The following is a 21572-nucleotide window of genomic DNA, read 5'->3' on the forward strand; positions in this document are numbered from 1 at the left end:
CTCGAGAGGCTCCTTCTCGCTGCCCCCAACAGCTGAGCCATGCAGTAAGAACGATTTTCTCTCTCAAGACTGAAGGGTTTCCTTAACCCTGCAGATTTCCATCTTCTCCCAGGTCCTTGGATCTCCTTGCAGTAAACTGGGTAAATAGGGCACCAAGCAGAACATGCTGCAAAGCTTGGTGGTGTCTTTGCCTGCCTCGGGCCAGCACTCACATTACACCTCTGACTTACAGGTCACCAGGCAGTAACGAGGCAAACACAGCTGGAATTGTGGCTTGCAGGTGCCAAACACAGCTGGAATTGTGGCTTGCAGGTGCTGGGAACCTCCTGAGCATTAGCTGCTGCTCCTGAAATCCTGTGGCATTTCCTGCCCCAGTGAGCAATCCCACAGGCAAACCAGCTATTAAACCCTTAGCACAGGGATGCTGTGGTGAGAGAAGCAGCCTGGCCCAGGCTTGAGTTTGCCCTGCACCAGGGCTCTGAGCCATGCAGAGACAGAACCAGTGGCATTTAGAAACCTGGCAGTCACAGCCTCTTCACTCAGACACCTACCAAGGCTCTGCAAAGTATTCTTCCCCGTATTTTTAATTAAATTTGTCATGGTGACAGAGGAAAAGCAGAGGTGTGGAGCATGTGGGTGACTTGCCTGTGGCAGGGCTGGGAATGCCAGTCCCTGATCACATCATCCCAGACTCACTCCAGAGTTTGAATCCTCAGCATCTCCCAGGGCTTTAAGACTTTCCTACACGTGCCCATCTGCTTACAAGGGCTTTTATACCAACCCCAGGGCTTTCCATGGTGGTGTTTTTGGCCACACACAAGATGACGAGCTCCGGAGTGGCTCCCCATGCCCTGTGGCATGGTGCTGGCTTGGTCCCTGCTCCCTGGGGCTGGGCTGCAGGGCTCTGGACAGAATCAGTTCTGTTTGAAGGAATGTTAATTATTCATTTCTTTATCACCTGGAATAATATATCATTACTTTAACCCAGGCTGCAGAAACAGCCAGTGCAACCACACCCAGGGTACTGTGACTCTTCCAGGCCCCAGATTGTGCCCAGATGTGGCACGTGGTGACTTCTGTGTGGCTCAGGAGGAGTGAAATCCAGATTTGAGGTCTTTGGGACATCTTTGCATGCAAAAATTCAGGACCTGGGGTTGCACTTAACAACAGCCAGCTCTGATCTGATGACATTTAGAGCTGTCAGAATTGATGCTCCTCACTGGCCTGTGCCATCACCTGTCCATCCATCCATCCATCCATCCATCCATCCATCCATCCATCCATCCATCCATCCATCCATCTGTTCCTGGGGTCTCCATGTGTTACTGCAATGCAGGGACAAGGCCAGGACCTTAAAGTGAACTCCAACCCATTCTGTACTTGTAAAGAATCCACTGGCTGTGCTTAAAGGGGAAAACCCCCTGGTATTTAGTTAATTTTTACCTCAAAGTGCCTTCCATGTGAATGCAAGGAGGGGGTACCATAAACTGCTATTTAAGAGCCCATGCCTGTTAAATTTGATCAACACAAGTTTTGATTCCCAAGTGGAAAGAAGCTTCTGTCTCCTGGAGGAGACAATTTCCAGCAACTCAGCAGTTAGGATGTACTTCAGGGATTCTGTATGTATTTTGGGGTTTTCAGTTTCTGAGTTTAATTAAAGTTTTAGATTAATGGAGAATCACATGTGACACCAGCTGGTATTCCACTGGAATGGCTGTGCTTTGCCTCTGGGCTATCACTGCTACCCCAGCTTCACTGAAAGCTTCGCTTCTAATTCCACCAGCGCTCATCATTTTGTTTCAGCAGCTGATTTAATGAAATGAGAGGAGCAAGTTTTGTTTGCCTGACTAAGCTCTCTTGGAGGCTTTGCAGGGATTATGCTGTCAAATTTTCCCAGGGCAATTTCTAGACATGGTGCAGTTTTTTTTCCTCCCCTCCCTTCCTCCTTCCCAGACTCCCCTCAGAGCCACCTGCAATATATTTTTTTTTTTGATTCATCAAGGATGTCAGAGCTGGAAAAGAGAGGTCTCTGCAATGCTGGCTGCCCTTCCACCACATCAGCACTGCTCCCTGCCAGGCCCTGGGGTGGAAGAGGGAAATCATGACAGGGGGGAAGAGTTTTATCCTGCAGGGGACAAGGAGCAGAGTGTGAGATGCCACCAGTGATCACTGTGAGGAAAGGCTGTGGGTGCCTGTGAGCGGCACAGCCCGAAACCACGACAGGAGGGATCCCAGTGACTGAGCAAACACCGGCGACAGGGAGCAGGATCGCTGAGCGCGGCTTCTGCCTGCTCAGTTAATATGCAAAGTACCTTGAATGATAAAGAATAGCAGTAGTGGTTAATTAGGAACGCTTTGCATTTCGTTCTGCTTCCCAGACTCTGAAAGTGCCGTATAAGCGTGAATTGCAGAACAGGGTGCTCCCGTGGGATGGAGGGAAGCAGCACGGCCAGGGTTGACGGGCTGGGATCAATTTTTGGCTGTTGCTGTGGAAGTTGGAATTCCTGCCGCCGGTGTAGGAATGGCACACAAGCAGCGCCCAGGAGCAGTGGTGCTGGTGGGACCTCAAGCCCGCCTGGAGGCAGAAGGCAGAGAAAAACCTATCCCCGGCACATTTCTCGAGCTGATTTCTAGTGGGGCCAGGAGGGCAGTGCTGTTGTCCCGGGAACAGGTGTGTCCTGGCAAAGGACACCCCAGTGATGCCGTCCCTCACTCCTCAAAGTGTGGGGGATCCCGAGAGCCCGGTGGGCGATGGAAGACCCCGAAAACCACCAAGGGCCACCTGCCTGGGGCTTAATTACTCTTCCTGTGTGAGAAAGGAAGGTGGCTAAAAGGCAAAAACCTCCCAAACGCAGCACCAACCTGCGCTGCTGGGGGGACCCTGCCCGGGGGGCGCCGGAGCTGGGCGGGATGCCGAGGGCCGCGGGGCAGCGGCCGGGAAGAAAAAATATTTATTAAAAAGAGGTTTTTTTTTTTTTTTTTTTTTAAATAATAATAAAAGCCGAGCCGAAAGAAACCGAAGGGAGCCGAGCCGAGCCTCCCCATACCTGAGCGGGGCGCGGCGGAGGCGGAGCGGCGCTGCCGCTGCCTCCTCCTCCTCCTCCTCCTCCTCCTCCTCCTCCTCCTCCTTCTTCTTCTCCTTCTCCTCCTCCTCCTGCCACTGCCGCTCCCTTCGCTTCCCGTGCCCGCGCCCGGCCGGCCGCGGCGGGTGTAAAGGTCGGAGCGCCGCTGTGTCGGAGCGTCCGTGTGTCCGTGCGGCGGTCGGTCCGGCCGCCCGCCGCCCCCATGCCCCGCGCCTAGCGCCGCCCGCCCCGGCCATGTCCGCCGCGCAGCTCTACACCAAGGTGAGCGGGGAGGGCGCGGGGGGCTCTGCGGGTGCCTCTCCGTGCTCCGCATGCTCTCGGGGGGGGCCGATTCCCGGTCCGGGAGGGGCCCCGCAACTTTCCCGCGGCGGCTGCAGGTGCGCGGGATGCGGAGCGGGCATCCCCGCCGTGCCCCCGGCCCCGAACCCCTCCCGAACCCCTCCCGAACCCTCCCGAACCCCTCCCGGGCCCCAGCCGGGTTCTCCGCGCTGCAGGGTGGACTTCGCCCGCGGGTCGCGGCGGCGGCCTCGCCCTCCCTGCGCTCCGTCACCTGCGCGGCCAAGACACTCTCAGCCTGCCCAGAGCCCCCGGAACAATCCTGCCCTGCTGTATTCCTAAAGCCCGGGCTGGAGGGGCAGGAAGGTGCGGAATCACAGAACCGCAGAGCAAGTGCCCTAACTCACCGAAACGCTTCCGCGGTGTCCGGTTTCCAGAGCCCTTTTTGTTCCACAAGTCCTGGATGAGATCCTTTGGCAGGGGCGCGATGGGACGCGCCCGCTTCCTCATGGCAGCCAGGGAAGGTGGCACGGCTGGTGGCACGGCTGGTGGCACGGCTGGTGGCACGGCTGGGCACCGCGCCCCGACGGACCCCACGCTGCCCACACGGAGCCCTTGCTCTTAAAAAGCGATCGTGGTGGTAATTGGAGGCTCAGGTGCTCTTTTAAAAGCAGAGCCTGAGGTCTGGACTAGATAAACAGTTTCCGCTCAGGTTTTAATTTTTTTTTTTTTTGTTTAGTTTTGTTATTTTGTGTCTGTGGGATACTCGGGTAAGCCCAGCCCTTGGCCAGCCCGGGCTGTGGGTGCCTCCCACACAGTTCGGGGCTTTCCGCGCCTTTTCCCCGCGGGAGTTTGTGTCCAGAGAGATCTGTGCCGATTGACCCGTCCCGATGAAAGAGCTCTCGCAGGCAGTGCGAGATCCGCCTGGCTCGGAGCTCTCCGATGGGGAGAGAGCCCTCTCCCTGCGCTCTGCATCTCCCGAGGCTGCTCGGGAGGGCCGCGGTCCGGGAATGCCAAAAAACATCGGTAACGCCGGGCAGGGGCTCAGCCGGGAGCGGCGCTTGGCTTCAGAAAAGGCTTTGCTGTGTGACAGTGTCAGCATCATCTGTTGTCATAGTGAGAATTTCAGTGGTTTGGATTCTCCCTGTGGCAGTGGTCAGCTCGTGCCAGTTCGGCACCAGAATCACTTTGTGTCCCCCGGGCTTAACTTTGCTGCAGATTTCTGCTCCTGTAACTCATTCTGCCAGCAGATTTTTTATGTAACGTCGGGAGTTGCCACGAATCTTTCCTTTGGCCCAATCTTTCCTTTGGCCGTGGCCATCAAAGGGATGCAGGACGAATGGTGGCTCCAGTGATCTCCTCTGAACCTGTGGGCATTGCAGAGGCCCTGCTGGACTGAGCTGGGCTGTCTGTGAGCGGGATGAACTCTATCCTTCTCGGGAGCACTTCAAAAGCCGAGTTTGGAACACCTTTCCCCCTTAGAAAACCCGGAGAGGAGCAGGAGTAGAGCTGTGGCTGAACAGCCCTGCCGGGCCGACCACAGCACCTCTCAGGATGAGTGCATGGATGTGACGGCGAGCATCCCTGGGAGGAGGGAGGCTGGCTCTCAGTGCTGCGCTATCCCTGTTGATGGGCTGATTAAAGCAGCCTGGTTAATTGATTTTTTGACTTGATGAGCAGTAGTTAACCTGCATTGTCCTTTTTGTGCCGCCCTGGTTTATAGTCCTGCTGGTCTGTGGAGCAGGTGTGAGCTGCCTCCTGGGGCGCTGCTCGGGATCTTTTTGCTGTGTAGGGACTTTCTGATGAGGAAGTGGTGGGGATTTGGTGGCAACCTGTGTGTGCTCTTAACTTTAGGTTTATTTTTAACAGCAACAAAGTTTGTTGGTGAGAGCAGGCGTTTCAGCACTGGCCCTTCTGCTGTCGCCTGTCAGTTCTACAGGAACATTCTAGGGATGCAGCTGGATTTTTAGGTGGTTGGGCCAGGGGCAGGAACCCACAAAGGCTGTAACCCACAAGGGCTGTCTGTGCAGCTGAGTCACAGTGAAATTTAGGACTGTCCTGCTGGGCTGTCTGCTGCATGGGGCCCCTGTGCCCGCTCTGGCCTTTGAAGCAGCAGGAAAAATGTTTCCTGTGACTTTCAGAGTACAAGAAAAAGATCAAAGAAGGCTTAAAACCCACAACAAACCCAACAGCCTGGAGCTGCTGAGCCTGGTGGTGCTGGTGGCTGTGGAGTCCCCGAGGCGGAGGGGATGTGTTGGGCTCGGTCCTGGTGCTCACCTGCACGACAGCTCCATGCAGGGGTGATGTCGAGGGGCAGGGGTGACAGCCCAGAGGCAGAGGTGATACCCAGGGGCAGGGGTGACAGCCCAGGGACAGGGGTGAGCGCAGGGAAGGGGTGACAGCCCAGGGAAGGGCTGATGCCCAGGGGCAGGGGTGATGCCCAGGGGCAGAGGTGATGCCCAGGGACAGGGGGGATGCCCAGGGGAAGGGGGGATGCCCAGGGACAGGGGGGACGGCCCAGGGACAGGGGTGATGCCCAGGGGCAGAGGTGATGCCCAGGGACAGGGGTGATGCCCAGGGACAGAGGTGATGCCCAGGGGCAGGGGTGATGCCCAGGGAAGGGATGAGGCCCAGGGGCAGGGGTGATGCCCAGGGAAGGGATGAGGCCTCCCAGGCCTCTGCTGGCAGGTGAGGCTGTTTGTGGGGAGCAGAGGAGGAGGAGGAAGGTGATCCAGGCTCAGTACAGCTCTCTTGCTGAGAGCCTATTGATCCCACAGGCTATTGATCCCACAGGTGCTGTTGTGCTGGCACGGCCACAGCTGCACCTTCCTCTGAGTCATTCCTCCTCCTGCTGGAGCCAGGATGAGAGAAGCTGCTGAGGAGGCACTTTGGAGCGTCCAGGTGGGAATTCTCAGGTCTCCTTCCTGCTGACCTGTGGTGGGAGCTGGTGTGTGCTGTGTGGAGAGGCCTTAGCTTCCATGTGGCTCTTGCAGAAGGTTTTCTGGGACCTTGTGGGGATGTGTAGTAGTTTTCTTGGTGCATAAATTTGTCACCATGCTGATGAATTTGGTGTGTTGGATTGGCCTGGGGGGCACCTAGGCAGGAGAGGAACCCATCCTGGGAACACCAGCAGCTCTGAGCTTCTGCTGGAGGCCCTCTCCATGCGATGCCTGTGCCCCTGCAAGATCAGGGCTGACTGTGTTTAATACCCCCATCAAGCAGGGTAATTAGTAGCTCTGCCTAATTATGAGCATGAGAGTAGTTCCAAAGCTGCCTCAACCTTCAAGCGTGTAGGAATCCACTTTGGTAAATAGTTATGGAGAGACCATTCTCTCTTCTCACTCCCACTACTTCACCTGGGCACTCTGGGATTATCTGGCTGTGGATTTCATTTTGTGGCAGAATCAAACAGGAGCTGAGCAGCAGAAAAGGAGTTCTGTGGCAGAGGATGCCACCTGGCACCAGCCTGTGCAAGAGGAACAGGGCAGGTGGTGGTATGGAGAATTCCAGCCTGCAAAAACCTGTTCCATATGGAGAGCTAGAAGAACTTCACCTAATCTGTGCACTGCCCAAGAAACATCTTCCTAAGGCTGCTTGTGCTGGCCCTGCTCCTGCCATGTCCCTGATGTGCCCAGGTACAGCCAGGCCCAGGAAAACTGCTGCTGGGCAGCGGAGTTTGTCAAATCCTCTTTATCTGCAGAAGGGGACAGAGGCAGCTCATGAGCCTATGCAGTGCCAGTGTGAGCCTGGAGTGGGATCACAGCCTGTGCCGTGCCACTGTGAGCCTGGAGTGGGATCACAGCCTGTGCAGTGCCAGTGTGAGCCTGGTGTGGGATAACTGAGCCTGTGCAGTGCCAGTGTGAGCCTGGAGTGGGATAACTGAGCCTGTGCCGTGCCAGTGTGAGCCTGGAGTGGGATCACAGCCTGTGCAGTGCCGATCACAGCCTGTGCAGTGCCAGTGTGAGCCTGGAGTGGGATCACTGAGCCTGTGCAGTGCCAGTGTGAGCCTGGAGTGGGATCACAGCCTGTGCAGTGCCAGTGTGAGCCTGGAGTGGGATAACTGAGCCTGTGCAGTGCCAGTGTGAGCCTGGAGTGGGATCACAGCCTGTGCAGTGCCAGTGTGAGCCTGGAGTGGGATCACTGAGCCTGTGCAGTGCCAGCGTGAGCCTGGTGTGGGATAACTGAGCCTGTTCTGTGCCCTGGGCAGGAGGGATGTACCAGGACACCCCATGAAAGGTGCCATCATCATCATCAGGGTTGATTTGCAGCACTAAAACAGAAATTAGAGTTGTTTGTATGGCTGACCTTTGTTATGTTGTAAGGTGATGCTCTCTGTATGGCAAAACCAGCTGTAATTGCTTTGGCTTCTGATGTTCTGCTGTCTTAAAGGTGCTTCTTAAATTATGGTAATTGTCCTTGTAAGTATAGCCTCTGAACCTCATGCAAAGTAGTGCTTCTGCCAGGCTAGGGAATAAGCTGTGTGTTTCTGCTCCTGGGCTGCTGTGCAGCTCAAGATATGCTCTTCAGAAGGTCTGCAAGCTCTGGGTAAATAAGAAACCATGGTATTTATTTTTCATGTTATTTTTTTCCTCTCGTTGTGCAAAGTGTCTGCTGTTTGCCAAGTATGTTCTTACAGACTTGATGCAATAAAAAAAAAATCCCAATGGCTAGTGTTGGGTGTAGAAGACTCTGGTTTTCACTTGAAGTGGTATTAAATGAAATAGCTGGAATGAATTGGTGGTTTCTGACCCTGGGGAGAAACTTCTCAAAAGTGTGTGAATGCTGCCAGTGTGATCACACACTGATGGAGTCAATGGATTGGCACAGACCTTCTGCCATAAAACCTCCTGAAAATTATTTATCCTGCAAGGCTCAGGGAGGATTCATCCTCAGCGTGTGCCTGTGGGCTGGTTTGGGGCTGAGGAGCAGCAGGGAAGGGGAAAGAAGATTTTCTGTGGATTGTGTAGAACAAATTTCTGGCAATAAGTGCTGGGGACAGGGAGTGTTTGGGGTTCAGGCTCAGGACATCCACGGGATGCTGCAGAGCTCCAGAGCTCCTGCTGCTGCCATTGCAGCTCCTGTGGGGACAAGCAGGTTACAGCTGAAGGTTTTTGTCTCTTTTTCTTTATTTAGATGATGAGAACACGTGTGGGTCATGGCATGCAGGGCAGGGACAGCTTGGAGGCCACGCTGGGGTTTTTATTTAAGGATGGGGCTGTCTCACTGAGGGACCCGGGTCCATTGGCATCCCCGGGCTCCTCCTGATGCTGCCTCATTATGAGCTGCAGTGGCAGAGAGAAAATCATTGAAACGTAAACTCTGATTGCTCCAGCCAGCTCTCTGCAGGCTGGGACTGTGCCAAGGGCACGGCCAGCGCCGCAGCCGCCCGGGGCCCCTCGGCTTCCCCGCGGTGGCACAGGGACAGACAGACAGAGCCAAGCCTGGCCTGAATATCCTCCAGCCCACTGGGTCTGGGCCTTTCCTGCATCCCAGGGAGGTGGGGGATTGTGGTCTGGGGGGTATTTCCCTGCCTCCATGGGCTGGAGTTCACCCCACGCTCTCCTGGCACTGTGTGGGTGCACGTCCCACCAGAGGGCACGCTGCTCCGGGGCCTTTGTGCTCCAAAAATAACCACATTCCCATCTCTGTTTGTGCAATTTTTCTTCTCAGTTGTGCATTTAATAATGCCTGTGCTTGGGTCAGACGAGAGCCACTGAGCCAAGGAGCTCAGAGCTGAGTGCAGGTGCTGGGGCACAGCCCCAGGAATGGTTGCAGCAGGGTTAATTAGCTAGATCCCGCTGTATGCCCTCTTGCTGGCTGGGATTAATCAGCTTGCTCTTTTAAAAAACTATTTCTGAGAACTCCTGCCCTGATTCTGCTCCAAGGGTGTGAAACTGTGGTGTGGAAATCGCAGTGCATGCAAGCCCAGGTTGCAGTGATTTGCTGGGCTCACTCCAGGGTGAGGGATGGGAGCAGCAGTGGGTGCTGTGCTGGTTCTTATGGGATTGGGTGGGATGAGTCCTTCCTGCCCTTTCCTGCCCTCAGGAAGGAGTTTATCCGAGGTTATTTGTTACAGGCAGCCTGGCTGCTGTTGAGGAATGTATTTACAGAGGAGGATTTTTTGCTTAGTTGTTCTTTCTTGCTGCCAATTACCAGGCAGAGAAAACAATGACCCTGAATGTGAACTCACGCATCTCTTATGGTGACCAAGAAAGAAGGCTGTGTATGTTTGTGGCTGTGTTTTTATACATATATGCCTAAACTTCTCAGTGTGCTGTAAAGCAGTGCAGCTCTAGTTATGTTGGACTTTTATTTTACACACCAATGAATTTGAAGCCCTGTCCAAAGCAGGAGTAATGTTCCCTTACTGTGATGTACCTTCAGGGAATCCACAGGAGTCGCCCCACTTGGGCATGAAGGTGGACTTTGGGCTTTCTGAGCTAGCCATGGGTGTAATAAATGTCAGGTAAGGCAGGTGAGGCTCTGAGCTGGGTGTTTTGTGTGGTGCTGCTGCCTGATCTTTGACCCTTCCTGCACACAGAGGCGTTTGGTGGTGGCTAAAGGAGCATCAGAGCGAGCTACAGCCCAGGTCAGGAAAATGACTGCTGTTATTGCAGCGGAGCCTCAAGCTGTGGCAGACACCTGAAATGTTTGCACAACACTTTAGGGAAGAATTTGCTGCTTATCAAAACTGAAAAAAGGCCCCTGTGAGCTTTCTGTGTCTCGAGCTGGCAGTAAAGCTGTTGTCATTGTACCCCTCTGGCCTGCTCTAAGGCATGTCTTGTGGGGTTGGGTTGGGTTTTGGCTTAGCCTGAGCCTTCAAGGATGAGCAGAGCCCTGTCCAGAGGTGGTGGCAGGGCTGGGAAGGACCAGGCTTGGTGGGTGATGGGCTTCACAGGGCTGTCCTTGGTGAGCCCTCTTTACAGTGTTGTCTGGATCATGGTGAACTCACCGGTTGGGCTAATGAAGCTTTTGAGGGTTTGGCATTTCTGCCCTTTGCCTTTCCTGTGGTATCCAGAGGGCTGGGAGAAGAGCATCCCTACAGGGAAGAGCCCTCAGCCCGGAAATGTGACTCCTTCTCCAGCTGTGCTCTCCTTTTGTCCTTGGTTTGTCTGCGTCTGAAAAGCCTTCTCTAGCTGGCTGAAACCTGGGAATCACGGGAATGGCTTAAACACGTCCAGGTAGGGACTGTGGGGCTGCAAGAGCTGTGAGCAGCACAGGTGTGTAAACCCTCCCTGTGAGCAGTGATTACCTGCAGGTGGTGACTGCCAGCCCTGGCACGGTGCAGGAGGGTGGGATGGTGGTGCAGCTCCTCCAGCACCCTGTGCTCCTGGCCTGCTCTGCCACCATCCTTTGCCATTTTTAACCAAACCCCAGCTGAGTGTGCTTGTTTTAGATTTCATTGTTAATTTTCCCCTCCCTGAGCAGTTTTCTGTGGCACTGGCTTTTAGTGCCCTGTGTTTGTCCCCAGGAAGTCCCAGCAGAGCAGCAGCAGTGCTGTGTGACCCTCCCTGGCTCTGTAGGGTGCAGGGCAGGCTGCTGTGTCCCTGTTCACGTCCTCCTTAGTGTAGAGCCCTCAGCTCCCTCTCTCCACGTCCCCACACAGGCACTGTGGTGGCACCACTGGGGTGGCTTTGCCTCCTCTGGCTGCTCCAGGTGCTTGGTGCTTCCATGGATCCTCAGTGGGAGATGTGTGCTGTGTCATGGAATCCCAGAATGGTTTGGGTAGGAAGGGACTTGAGGGGTCATCCAGATCCAGCCCCTGCCATGTGCAGGGACACCTTCCCCTATCCCAGGCTGCTCCAAGCCCTGTCCAGCCTGGCCTGGGACACTGCCAGGGATCCAGGGGCAGCCGCTCTGGGCAGCCTACACCTCTGGGAAACCCACATCCATTCTGACTTTCGGATGTCTCTCTTGGCTCTCACCCACAAGCCTCCATCACCACATGCTTCCAGCTCAGCTGTTCCTTGAGAACATCCTTTCCACACCTGGGGCTGACCAACCCTTCCAGACCACAACCAGCTCCCACCCTGAAGGAGCAGGGGCAGCCCATGAAGGGATGAGTTTCCCTTGGTGGCCCCAGGCCTTGGTGGAGCCCTTACACCCGGGCAATGCAAACCTTCCCCCTTCCTGTGAGTCACTGCCCAGGCTCCCTCCTGGAAGTGCCAGTGCCTGTGAGGAGCTGGCTGGATGTGCTAACCATGCTGGGAGCAGGATGTCTCCTGGGTGAATCACTGCCTATCACAATAGCAGGTTACACCTCAGGGATGTGGCCCAGCCAGCCACCGCTCTTCAAAGGGAAAAAAAAGACCCTTGATGTGTTTAAAGATGGCTTTTAGAGCATCATGGGCATGTCCGGATTGTTCTGGAAGCCCCACAGGGATGGTTTCAGGTGGCACAGGCAGACCTGCAGCTGCCAAAGCAGGCTGGGTGTGGGCAAGCACCTGAGGCTGCTGACATGTGTATTAGCAAGTGAGCATTGAAAAGGGCTTTGAAACAAAATAGGAATAAAGAATACCTGATCCCTGTGCCTGCTGAGGAGCTGGTCCTGGGTGCTACACCCCAGGTGAGCACGGCTGGTGTAAGCATGTCTCAAGGCAGCCAGTGGATGCCAAGGTGCTGAGGTGATAGAAGGTGTAATTTCCAATCTAATTAAGCTGAGTAACTCCTGGTGGATTGATGCTGCTTAATTACTGTGTGCTCTGGGAAGGTGGGTGCTGTGGGTATTGCTGTTCTTTGCCCTGGGCATGGCCTGGGGCTCGTTCAGGGACACTCAGCCTCCTGGTGCGGTGGGCATGGAGAGCTGGAGGTGGCTTTCACCTGGCAGCACTGGACTGCTGAGGCCTTGGGTTGGTCCCACATCTCTAGGAACACATGTCCTTTTCTGGAGACAGGTTGGAGGAGAAGGTTCTGCTCCAGAGCAGAAGGTGGAGGTGGGAATACTGATGTGGCTCTTGCCAGCTCTTCCCACAGCTGTGGGGTGCCTGCTTGTTGCTTATCTGATTCCTCTTTCACCGTCATGTTTAGTGGTAAGAAATAAAATAATGAAAGAAATTGGAGATAAAGAGCTGCCTATCCAGAGCTTGGGCAGTGTCTCATGTCTTGTGCTATCCCTTTGATTTCTTCCAATGCCAGGTGAGACAGGAAAGCAATTCTCTGCTGGGTTGGACTGTGAACACCTGCACTATCCTCTTGTGAGTAATGGTACCAACAAGGCACGTTCTGGCTGAAGCAAGACCTGTATCATCACCACGGGAAAGCTCTCAGGGAAGGCAGGTCTGCGTGAGCTGTGAACACCTCACCTGTGGGCTGGTGCAGAACCGCCCTCGGGGGTGTCTGCAGGGCCTCCCCTGCCCCTCTGAGCTGGGCTTTTCTCCCTGTGCCTTTTGAGGAGCAGAGGTGCCAGGGTGACAGACCTGCCCTCGGCTCTTCTGCTGCACATACTGCACTGCCCTGGCCAGAGATAAGCAGCTCCTATCTTGCTCCTGTAAACCCTGGGAGCACCAGGTTTGAAATCTGTTGCTCCCCCTCCCTTCTGCTTGTTTTCCCTTTCCTTCTGCTTTGTTTTTGGTTGGATCCTGCCCCAGCAAGGAGACGAGCTCTTCCTCCCCATGCAGCAGCGCTGCTGCTTTGTCTGCCCTGTCGCAGGTGATGGAGGCAGAGCTGCTAAATAAAACACTTCATTTAAAAACAAGCAAGAGGGCAGGAGGAAAATCGAGGTGTCTTGAGCATGCAGGTCTCAATTCTGCAGAGCCCTGGCGTGAGGGTTAAAGGGCTGATGCTTTGGGTGCAGCCGGTGGCAGGGACGGCGCTGGAATTCAGCCCCGGGGCAGCTGCTGCTGCCCGGCCCCTGCTCGTCAGAGCTGCTTTGAAGCCTCGTGTGCTCTTGCCATGCCAAAATAAACGCAGAGTCGAGGCTGTCAGAGCTAATCTTCATCTCTCTGCACTTTGCCCTCCCCGCTGCTGTTGCAGTGAGGGGTGGCTGTGCTCACACCCCGCGTTTTGGGGAGTCCTGGGGACTGTCCCCTAAGTGCTGGCCACCTCGGGGCAACCTGAAACACCTGCTCATTGACCACCAGGGTGGGCCTGACGAACCATCCCTAGGAACAAAACCTGTCTGCATTTCCCTTTCGGCACTCTGTGCTGGAAGAGGTGGGCATGGCTGAGGCTGCTCCAGGCTGAGCCACTTGGCAGTCCCCAAAAACTGCAAGCAGGCTTTTCCTCCCCAGGCACTGCTCGACCCAAAACACAGGTTTGCATCCCAAAGTCCACCAGCAGGCACTTGAAACAGTGTTCTCACCCAAATGGAATCTCCCTAGGGTCCCTCTTTTTTTCTTTTTTTTAAAATATGGATTTCTGCACCACACACTTTTTATCTTTGGATAAAAAGCCAGTTCTCAGAAACAGAACGTTCTATTTGTCAATGCCAAAAGGTCTGTAGGCTCTTTTCCTCTCCTTCTTTTTTAAATATTATTTTAATTTATTACTCTTTTTTTTTTTTTTGACTGAAAAATGTGCTGTCTCCTGCCAGCCTTTGCTCTGGTGCAAAGTTTCAGCACTGGGAGGGGGGTCACGTGAGGTAAATCAGCAGAACACAAACCCTGCTGTTATTGACTAAACTTTGCCCGGATCTCACCTAATCACCAACCTGACATGTATTTAAAGCTCCAGCTCTTTTCCTGTGAGGAGAGAGCTCAGCCCCACATCAGCACTGGAGCAGCCCTTGGATCCTTCCAGGCTCCTGGCATCCTTCTCCTTCAAAGGGTGGCATTTTTGAACCCTTTGGATACAACTCATGCCTGAGCGATTGCTTGCTGTAGCATCCCAGTTATTAAATTGTATTTTCTTTTTCTGGGGTAGCAGGTTTACTGCTTTTTTGCATTTTTTTTCCTATTTTTTTCTAGTCTGATAGGATCCTGCTGTAATTTTCAGTCATTTGAGAGGTATTGCCCAAATTTAGGCTGTTTTTAACTCCCAGCAGGATGGGTTTGGTTTTGGTGTCTCTGTGTGAAGAGCCGGCTGGATGTTGCGGCTGATAGAAAATCTTCCATGTGCACAAGTGTTTTAATTATGGGGCCACTCAGCTCACAGCTAGTGAGGGTTCATCCTCCTAGCAGCTCTGAAGGCAATTTCTTGTCTCTCCACTTTCAATCCTAATGGCTGAGTGTTTCCAAAGGAGAAACCTTCCAACAAAACGATTTAATTTCCCTCAGTAACATTTTGGGCACAATCTGTTGGCGACTCTTTTATCTGGCGTGCCATCTCTAGGCTTATAACCCTCTTTGATGTGGCTCATTCAGGGGAAAAATGGCATTACACACTACCTCAATCATTCAGATGTCAGAGAGGATATTGCATTTGACTAATCGGGGGAAATTTGGGAAGATTTAGTAATGCCAGGAGACATGACCCACTTCCAGTTAAACGCTTTTCAGACAATAGAGGTTGTGCTAAGTGGTGGGGGAGGGAGAAACACTCATAGACTAGGAAAAACTAATAGTTACTTTTAATTTTGAATTTTGTTGTGCTGACCCTTTCCTAGGTTCAGGATGGGCTTGCTTTCTTTTTCTGTTTACATTTTTTTTTCCCTGAGGAAAATATGGTACTGATACTAACTGGTTTTGAACAGATGTGTGTTATCTGGAGTGACTGTCCCTGTGCTGTGGGTACCTGTCACCTTCGGGATATGGCTGAGGGTGTGGGGAGCTGTGGTCCAGTGTGGTGTGGCTCTGGTCCAGCTGTGGGTGACCAGCAGTGGGTGTGGGAATTGATTTTGGCCGTGCCAGCTCAGGAGGGTGCCCACCTGATGATGTGCATCTTAAATACATAAAGAATATTAGTTCACCAAGCGAGATTTAAGTGTTTTTCTTGTGTTCCAAACCTTCAGTGTTGCTCATTCCTGATCCTATGAGTGTCTGGCCAAAACCAAACAGAAACTGCAGAGGTGCAGCTCTGTGATGTTGTAAAACTGCGAGATAGCCAAACCTAAGTTTGTAGTGTATAAACTTTTACTTCAAAGGCAACAAAGGAGAACATTCTTTTAAGAGGTAACTCCATAATTTTTAGCGCTGCAAGTTCTGTCAAGCAGCTTGTGGCTGTTGCTTTGTGCAAGGTTTTATCTTTGCAGCCATGTGAGCAGAGCAAAAGCAACTTACTCTGCTTAGAGCTTATTAAACCCCTTATTAAAAATAGTTCTGTAATCCTCCTGGAGTATGGCAACAACACTTTGGTCTCAGTTCCATATTGCAGCTAAATTCACATTGTAGCAGTGTGCAAGGTGCTGCTGAGATGCAGACACACGATATTGCAAGATCCTGGAGTGAATGTCCAACGTGATGGAGCAATGTCAGAGCCCACCTGAAAAGGGGAAGGGGAGCTGTGCTGCATGGGCAGCATTTTGGGGCAAAAAGTCCACCCTAGGGATGTGCTGGAGCTGCTGCTGTTTTCTGGAACGGGGTCCAAGTCTTCAGCCTTTGTTGTTGTTGTTTTCACTTTTGTGTGATCATTCGGGTGTAGGTGTTTTTTAATGCTCTGCTTTTGCCTGCAGCCAGGATTCCACTGCTCTCCTTCCACAGGACACAATCCACTCTTGTTTTCTGAGCTGCTCCCCAAAAGCTCTTCTTTGAAGAGCCGCATTGTGATGTGACTTGAAGCTTAGAAATAAACTTCAAGTGTCTTCACCGAGCAAGTTAGCACCTTCCTCAGGTTAAAATCTTGTTTCTTCTGCCTCCAAGCTTCAGAGCCGTAGACTGACATGTTTCAGATGCATCCCTGTTGATAAATGCTGCTTTTGGGTGCAGCTACAGAGATGGCTGGAAGCGACGTTGCCCTGACGCTTGTGTAGATAAATTAATTTCCTCTGCGCACACCTCTGGGTGCCTGAGTCGGTCACTGGGGGCTCTGGCCTCCGAGCTGCCCCTGTGTCCCATGAGTGACTCAGGGGGAATTTCTGCAGCATTAGCAGTGGGTGCTGGATGCCCAGCGCTCCTGTGAGGTTTGGGGGGCCCTGGAGCCATGGCCAGGCTCAGGCTGGGCAGGAGGGCTGCCTCCCTGATCCCTCTCACCCACCTGGGAAGCAGCTGGAAAGCTGGGAACAGCTGAAATGTACCTGGGATCTGGACAAACCTGTCCTGGCGTGAGGCTAAACTTCAATACAGTAATTTGTCTGGGAAGGGAAAAGGCCGATTTGGAAGGACTTGGCTTCTCTCCTCCTGTTCAGACAAAACAAATGTAATTTTTCAAGTCAGGGCAGAGCAAATCAGTTCAGAGCTGAACCAGAGCTCATATTTTGAAAGCTGAAGAGCTTTTGAAACACCCCAGCAGATGGAAGAGGCCCTGGCTGCATCTGCCTTACCTGCTTTAACCCCATAAACAGCACTGACCCTCGTCTCTTACAGGCTTTGTACATAATTAATGTCTGATTTGAAAGCTGGCTGCTCTGTTAACACACTTGTCAGTGATTGATGCTCAGAGGAATCTCTTGGGAGCTGCAGTGCCCATGCCCAGGGCCTGTGTTGGATGGCTGGGATGCATTAAGGATGTTTAAGTTGTTGGATGGAAACAGGCCAGTTAAAAACAGTTAAGGACACAGCTTTTCCCACCCTTTGTTTGAGGCAGCGCTCGGGGAAAGCTGAAGCCACTGTGTGGGTGCTGTGCTCTGGCAATAAAGCAGCAGTGAGGGGGTGGGCGCTGTGTCCTTGGTGCCACAAACCCGGGCTGAGCTGAGTGTGGGTGTGAAAATGCAGCAGTGGCCCTTGGCCACTAAACCACTGTGAGCGTCTGTGGGGCTGGAGTGACACCTGAGATCCTGAAGGGTCTCTGCAGGGGCTGTGTGTCCTTCCAGCAGCCAAACGCTGCTGGTGCTGGGGTGGTGTCCTGCAGCTCTGTCCCTCGCTGTCCCTCCCAGCTGAGGCCTTCAGGTCTGTGAGGATGCTGTCAGCCCCCCGAGCTGCCTGCGTGAAAAACACCAGTCACCTGTGTTTAAAATTTAGACAGTTTAATAGTAATGAAATGGTTGTAAAGATAGTAATATAATTAGAGTAATAAAAATTTGGACAATTAGGATTTAGGACAATACGAGACAATAAAAACAAAAAGTTACTGATGGTCCAGGTACCTCCTTCTGGGTAAAATAAGCCCAAAAAAGGACCCACCTTAACAGAGGATTAACCATTAAAAGCAACACCCTGTTGCATATTTATACATCTCATACATGCTGCATAAATTCCATTCAAACACAGGATTCTTTCTGGTCAGTGTCAACTTCTTCCTCTGAATCCTAATGGCATCTTCAGGGCTCAGCAAGGCAGGAAGAACTTCGTTTCTTCTGATAATGGAGCAATAAATTCTCTTTCTCTGAAAGACTCAGGTGTCCTGTGGCTGCTATCTGGTGTGAGTACCTCATTCCTTTCTTTAAAAAAATATCCCGCATACATAGTTTCTATTTTAACATTATGTTATAACCTAAAACTATATTTAACGCACTACTTAAAAAAAATTATTACAGCATAACTTTCTAACATAACACATATAATATTCATTTTAATATTTGCGTAAAGCCAATCATAAAATATGGATTTTTCACACCTGTGTGGGTCAGCAGCTGCTGAACTCTCTGCTTGTGTCCAACATCCCTTCCACAGGCTCACAAAACCCCTCCACTTTGGGGGATTTAAGCAGTTTTTAGGGAAGTCTCTTGCATTTTATTTCTGCAGACTGAGTGCAAGACACTGGGGATAAATTTGCTGCAGCAATAAAACACAGGTTAGGAGTGATAATGATATTAACTGTGGCAGTCTGTCTCACTACCAGAGCAGCCAATACCCTCTTCTATCTTGTGATGAGGGGAGATTTGTGGCTCATTTTTCCCTGTGTCAGTGCAAAACGAGATGTGGGCTTTCTCCTGCACATGCAAATCCTGAAGGAAGTGTTGGAGGAGCAGGGAAATCCCAGCTTTCCCAGACAGTGTTCCTGTCTGGAAACAGGCTGTGGGGTTGCTGAGGTTTGCTGGCTTCCTTTGAAACAAAGCCCAGGTCTTTGTCAGTGCTTTGCTGGTAGATGGACAGAGGGGAAACCTCCCCTCTGAATGGGCTAAAATCGCTTTTGAGCAGGTTAAACTGCTTTCCTGTGAAAAGAGCTTTTGTGGAAAGCAGTCCCTTGGGATTCCTCCCTGGGACATCAGTGCTGGCTGCCAGGAGCTGGCTTTGTGGATGTGCTGGTGGCAGCCAGGCTGTCCCCAGATCCTGCACTGCTGTGGCCATCAGGGCTGTCCTTGCAGACCTGGCAAGGACCTGCTGGGACGTGTCATGTCCTGAACGAGGTGGCTGCTCTGAAATGCATCAGCCTGGAGCTCAGATCCACAACCTACAGCTGGAAACGCCAGCAGCTGAAGGAGCATGGAAATTTGGGGCTTCTGCAGACCCTCTGTGGGGAAATCCCAGAATCACTGAAGGGTTTGGGTGGGAAAGACCTTACAGTTCATCCAGTGCCACCCCCTGCCATGGGCAGGGACACCTTCCACTGTCCCAGGCTGCTCCAAGCCCCATCCAGCCTGGCCTGGGACACTGCCAGGGATCCAGGGGCAGCCACAGCTGCTCTGGGCACCCTGGGCCAGGGCCTGCCCACCCTCCCAGCCAGCAATTCCTAATTGCCAAGAGCCCAAAATCTGTGCCTGCCCTCTGGCAGTGGGAGCCATTGCCTGGGTGCTGTCCCTGCAGGCCTTGTCCCCAGTCCCTGGGCAGTGACTGAAATCAATGACTGGAAGCACCAGGGAAAATCCAGCGGGATGTGAGGCCTGGGCTGAGCTGGGCCTGCTCTGAGGGGCTGCTTGCTGTGTGGCTCTGCTCTGCTTTTCCAACCTGATGCAGGGGACATCCTCTTGCTGGAAGTGACCCTGATTTGCAAATACAACACCGAGAGGATGGGGAGAGGAGGGGAAAGCAAATATTTGCCTTTCTGTGGCTGAATCCATCTTGCTGATGCTCTGTTAGGTCCTGCCCCTCTCACACTTGAGTCTCTGCTCTTACTAGAGTATTTTTGTTTATACAAAGTGGGTCTTATCTACACTGTAGCTGGGAATTGGGAGGCTGCGCTCTGGCAGTGCCTTTAATAAAGCCCTGATAAGGGCTCAAAGGCCAGCCTTGCTGCCTTACCATGGAGCAGGAGGTGAGAGGTGCCACGGGGAGGAGAGAAACTGAAGCAGTGGCAAAGACTGGTTTGGTATCTGGGGTGAAGAGAGTCTGGATGGCACCTCTGCATGGTGACAGCACCATGCCATGATCCAAACCAGGATTTTTTTTTTTCTTAGTAAAGCATCTGAGAGAACTTGTTGGAAAATTTGCAGCAGCCTCCAGTTTCACCTCAGTGAGGGATGGAAGGTGGAGCAGCTGTGAGGGGACATGAGCTGCTCCACATCTCTCTGCTGTTTGTAGACCACATCCCCTTTGGACAGGCTCCCAAATCCCTGGTGCATCCATGAGTGTGCATGGCCTCTTCTGATGCATCTGGGTATTGGGGAAAATTCCTTTGTGGAAGGGGCTGCCCAGCCCTGGCCCAGCTGCTCAGGGCACTGATGGAGTCCCCATCCCTGCAGGGATTTAGAAGCTGTGTGGATGTGGCACTTGGGGACATGGGTCAGTGGTGGCCTGGGCAGGGCTGGGATTTGATGGTCTGAGGGCTTTTCCAGCCCAAATAATTCTGGGGCTCTGTGGTTTGGAGGTGCTGTGGGACAGGCCCATGCTGTGGTGGTGCTGTGGGTCACCATGATGGCACGCTGGCAGTGACTGAAGCCACGTGAGTTCAGCTGTCCCTGCCCAACCACTGACCCCTGCAGCTCGAAGGAACTCAGCTGTTGGTACTGGCTCTTTTGTCAGAAAGAGCAGAAACCTTTGGTCTTGTACATTCTGAACTGGGAACTCAGCATGGTTGGCAAAAGCTTCACTTTTACAACTAAATAAACTTGAATAATGTAAAGTTTATTCAATTTAGTTTTTTCTTCTTCATTTTATTCATCTACCTAGCAAAGCATGAGGTCATCCTTTAGAGGAGAGAGAAAAGTGGCAGAGCAGTGTAAGGTAGAGGTGGATTTGAGTTACTCTTTAGCCCTAATTTGAGTGAGCTCATGACATGTCTTCGTGCACTCTGAAACTGTTATAACTTCAAGATGTATTCTTATTTGTTTTGCTGCTTTTCTAGTTAATAACAAATGTTTCCCTCACCTTGGGTGGTAAGAGTAGGGGTAACTAAGCCTTGAAACGGGGTAAGTCCTGAAGCTGAGCTGATGGGACTCACTGGTCTCAAGGCAAGTGGCATCAGCTGCTGTGTGACTGTGACTCCTGTCCTTCCCCCAGGGAAAGGCATCCCTTGGGCAGGAGCTGCATTCCCTGGAGTTGGGGCAAAGCTCCTTGGGCCCGAGCCAGGGAATGTTAGTGGGAATAGAAATCTGACAGCTGGGGTGTCCCTGTGATGTGGGGAGAGGCAGAGCTGAGGCTTCCCTTGATGGCAGCCCCCTCTGGAGCCTGTGCCTGTTGGGGAATACAGAGATGCTCCAGTGGCACAGGGAGGGGTGTTCCTGTGAGCACACACGTCTCCTGTTGGGACAGGGACATCCTGCGTGCCCACCCAAGGGTGGCTTTGTTGTGGGAATGGGGAAGGCAGGAGCAGCACCCCATGGCTGAGATAGATTCTTTGGGTTTTTTTGTAATCTGTTTTTATTTTCTCCTTCTGTTTGGGTGCTTTGTTCTGTGGACACTCCAGTGTTTCTTGAGAGCTGTGTTTGATCTTCCTGGGAATGTGTGTTTGTGTGCAGCTGGGGCAGCCACCCTTCCAGAGGGAAGAGATAACCTTGGATTTGCCTAACTCCTCTGGGGACACTGCCAGACCAGGGGAAAAAATCAAAATTCAAACCAGGAAGTGAAGGCTAGAAAAGATACATTTTGGGGTGGTGATTTTTTGTTTTGTTTTGTTGGCTTGATTTTTTTTTTTTTTGTTTGGGTTTTTTTCCCCTTTTGTCTTTGGTTGTTGTTGTTGTTGGTTTTCTTTAAGTGGGTTCAGGTGCCCTTCTTGCCACCATTTTCCCACTTGGGCAGGCTTCTGCATGTTGTTTCCCTTCCCTGAGCCCTTCCTGCAGAACACAACGCTGCTTTGCCAATGGCACCGCCTCCCAAATCACCTTCTGAGATTCAAAATTCAGGGGTTGATGGAGATTTTCTTTCC

The 21572-nt window shown here is 52.5% G+C and overlaps 1 protein-coding gene across 1 annotated transcript in view; it reads left to right on the plus strand.

Annotated features, from left to right (window-relative positions):
* Window positions 1-3175: 3175 nt before the first annotated feature.
* The window catches only part of MYO5B (myosin VB), a 145863-nt gene continuing 127466 nt past the window's right edge, over window positions 3176-21572 (plus strand). The window contains exon 1 of the mRNA XM_066569163.1: window positions 3176-3344. Coding sequence (XP_066425260.1) covers window positions 3318-3344 — 27 coding nt within the window. The 5' untranslated portion in view covers window positions 3176-3317. The remainder of the gene's footprint in view (window positions 3345-21572) is intronic.

Source organism: Molothrus aeneus, chromosome Z (assembly GCF_037042795.1).
Source record: "Molothrus aeneus isolate 106 chromosome Z, BPBGC_Maene_1.0, whole genome shotgun sequence".
Classification (NCBI taxonomy): domain Eukaryota; kingdom Metazoa; phylum Chordata; class Aves; order Passeriformes; family Icteridae; genus Molothrus; species Molothrus aeneus.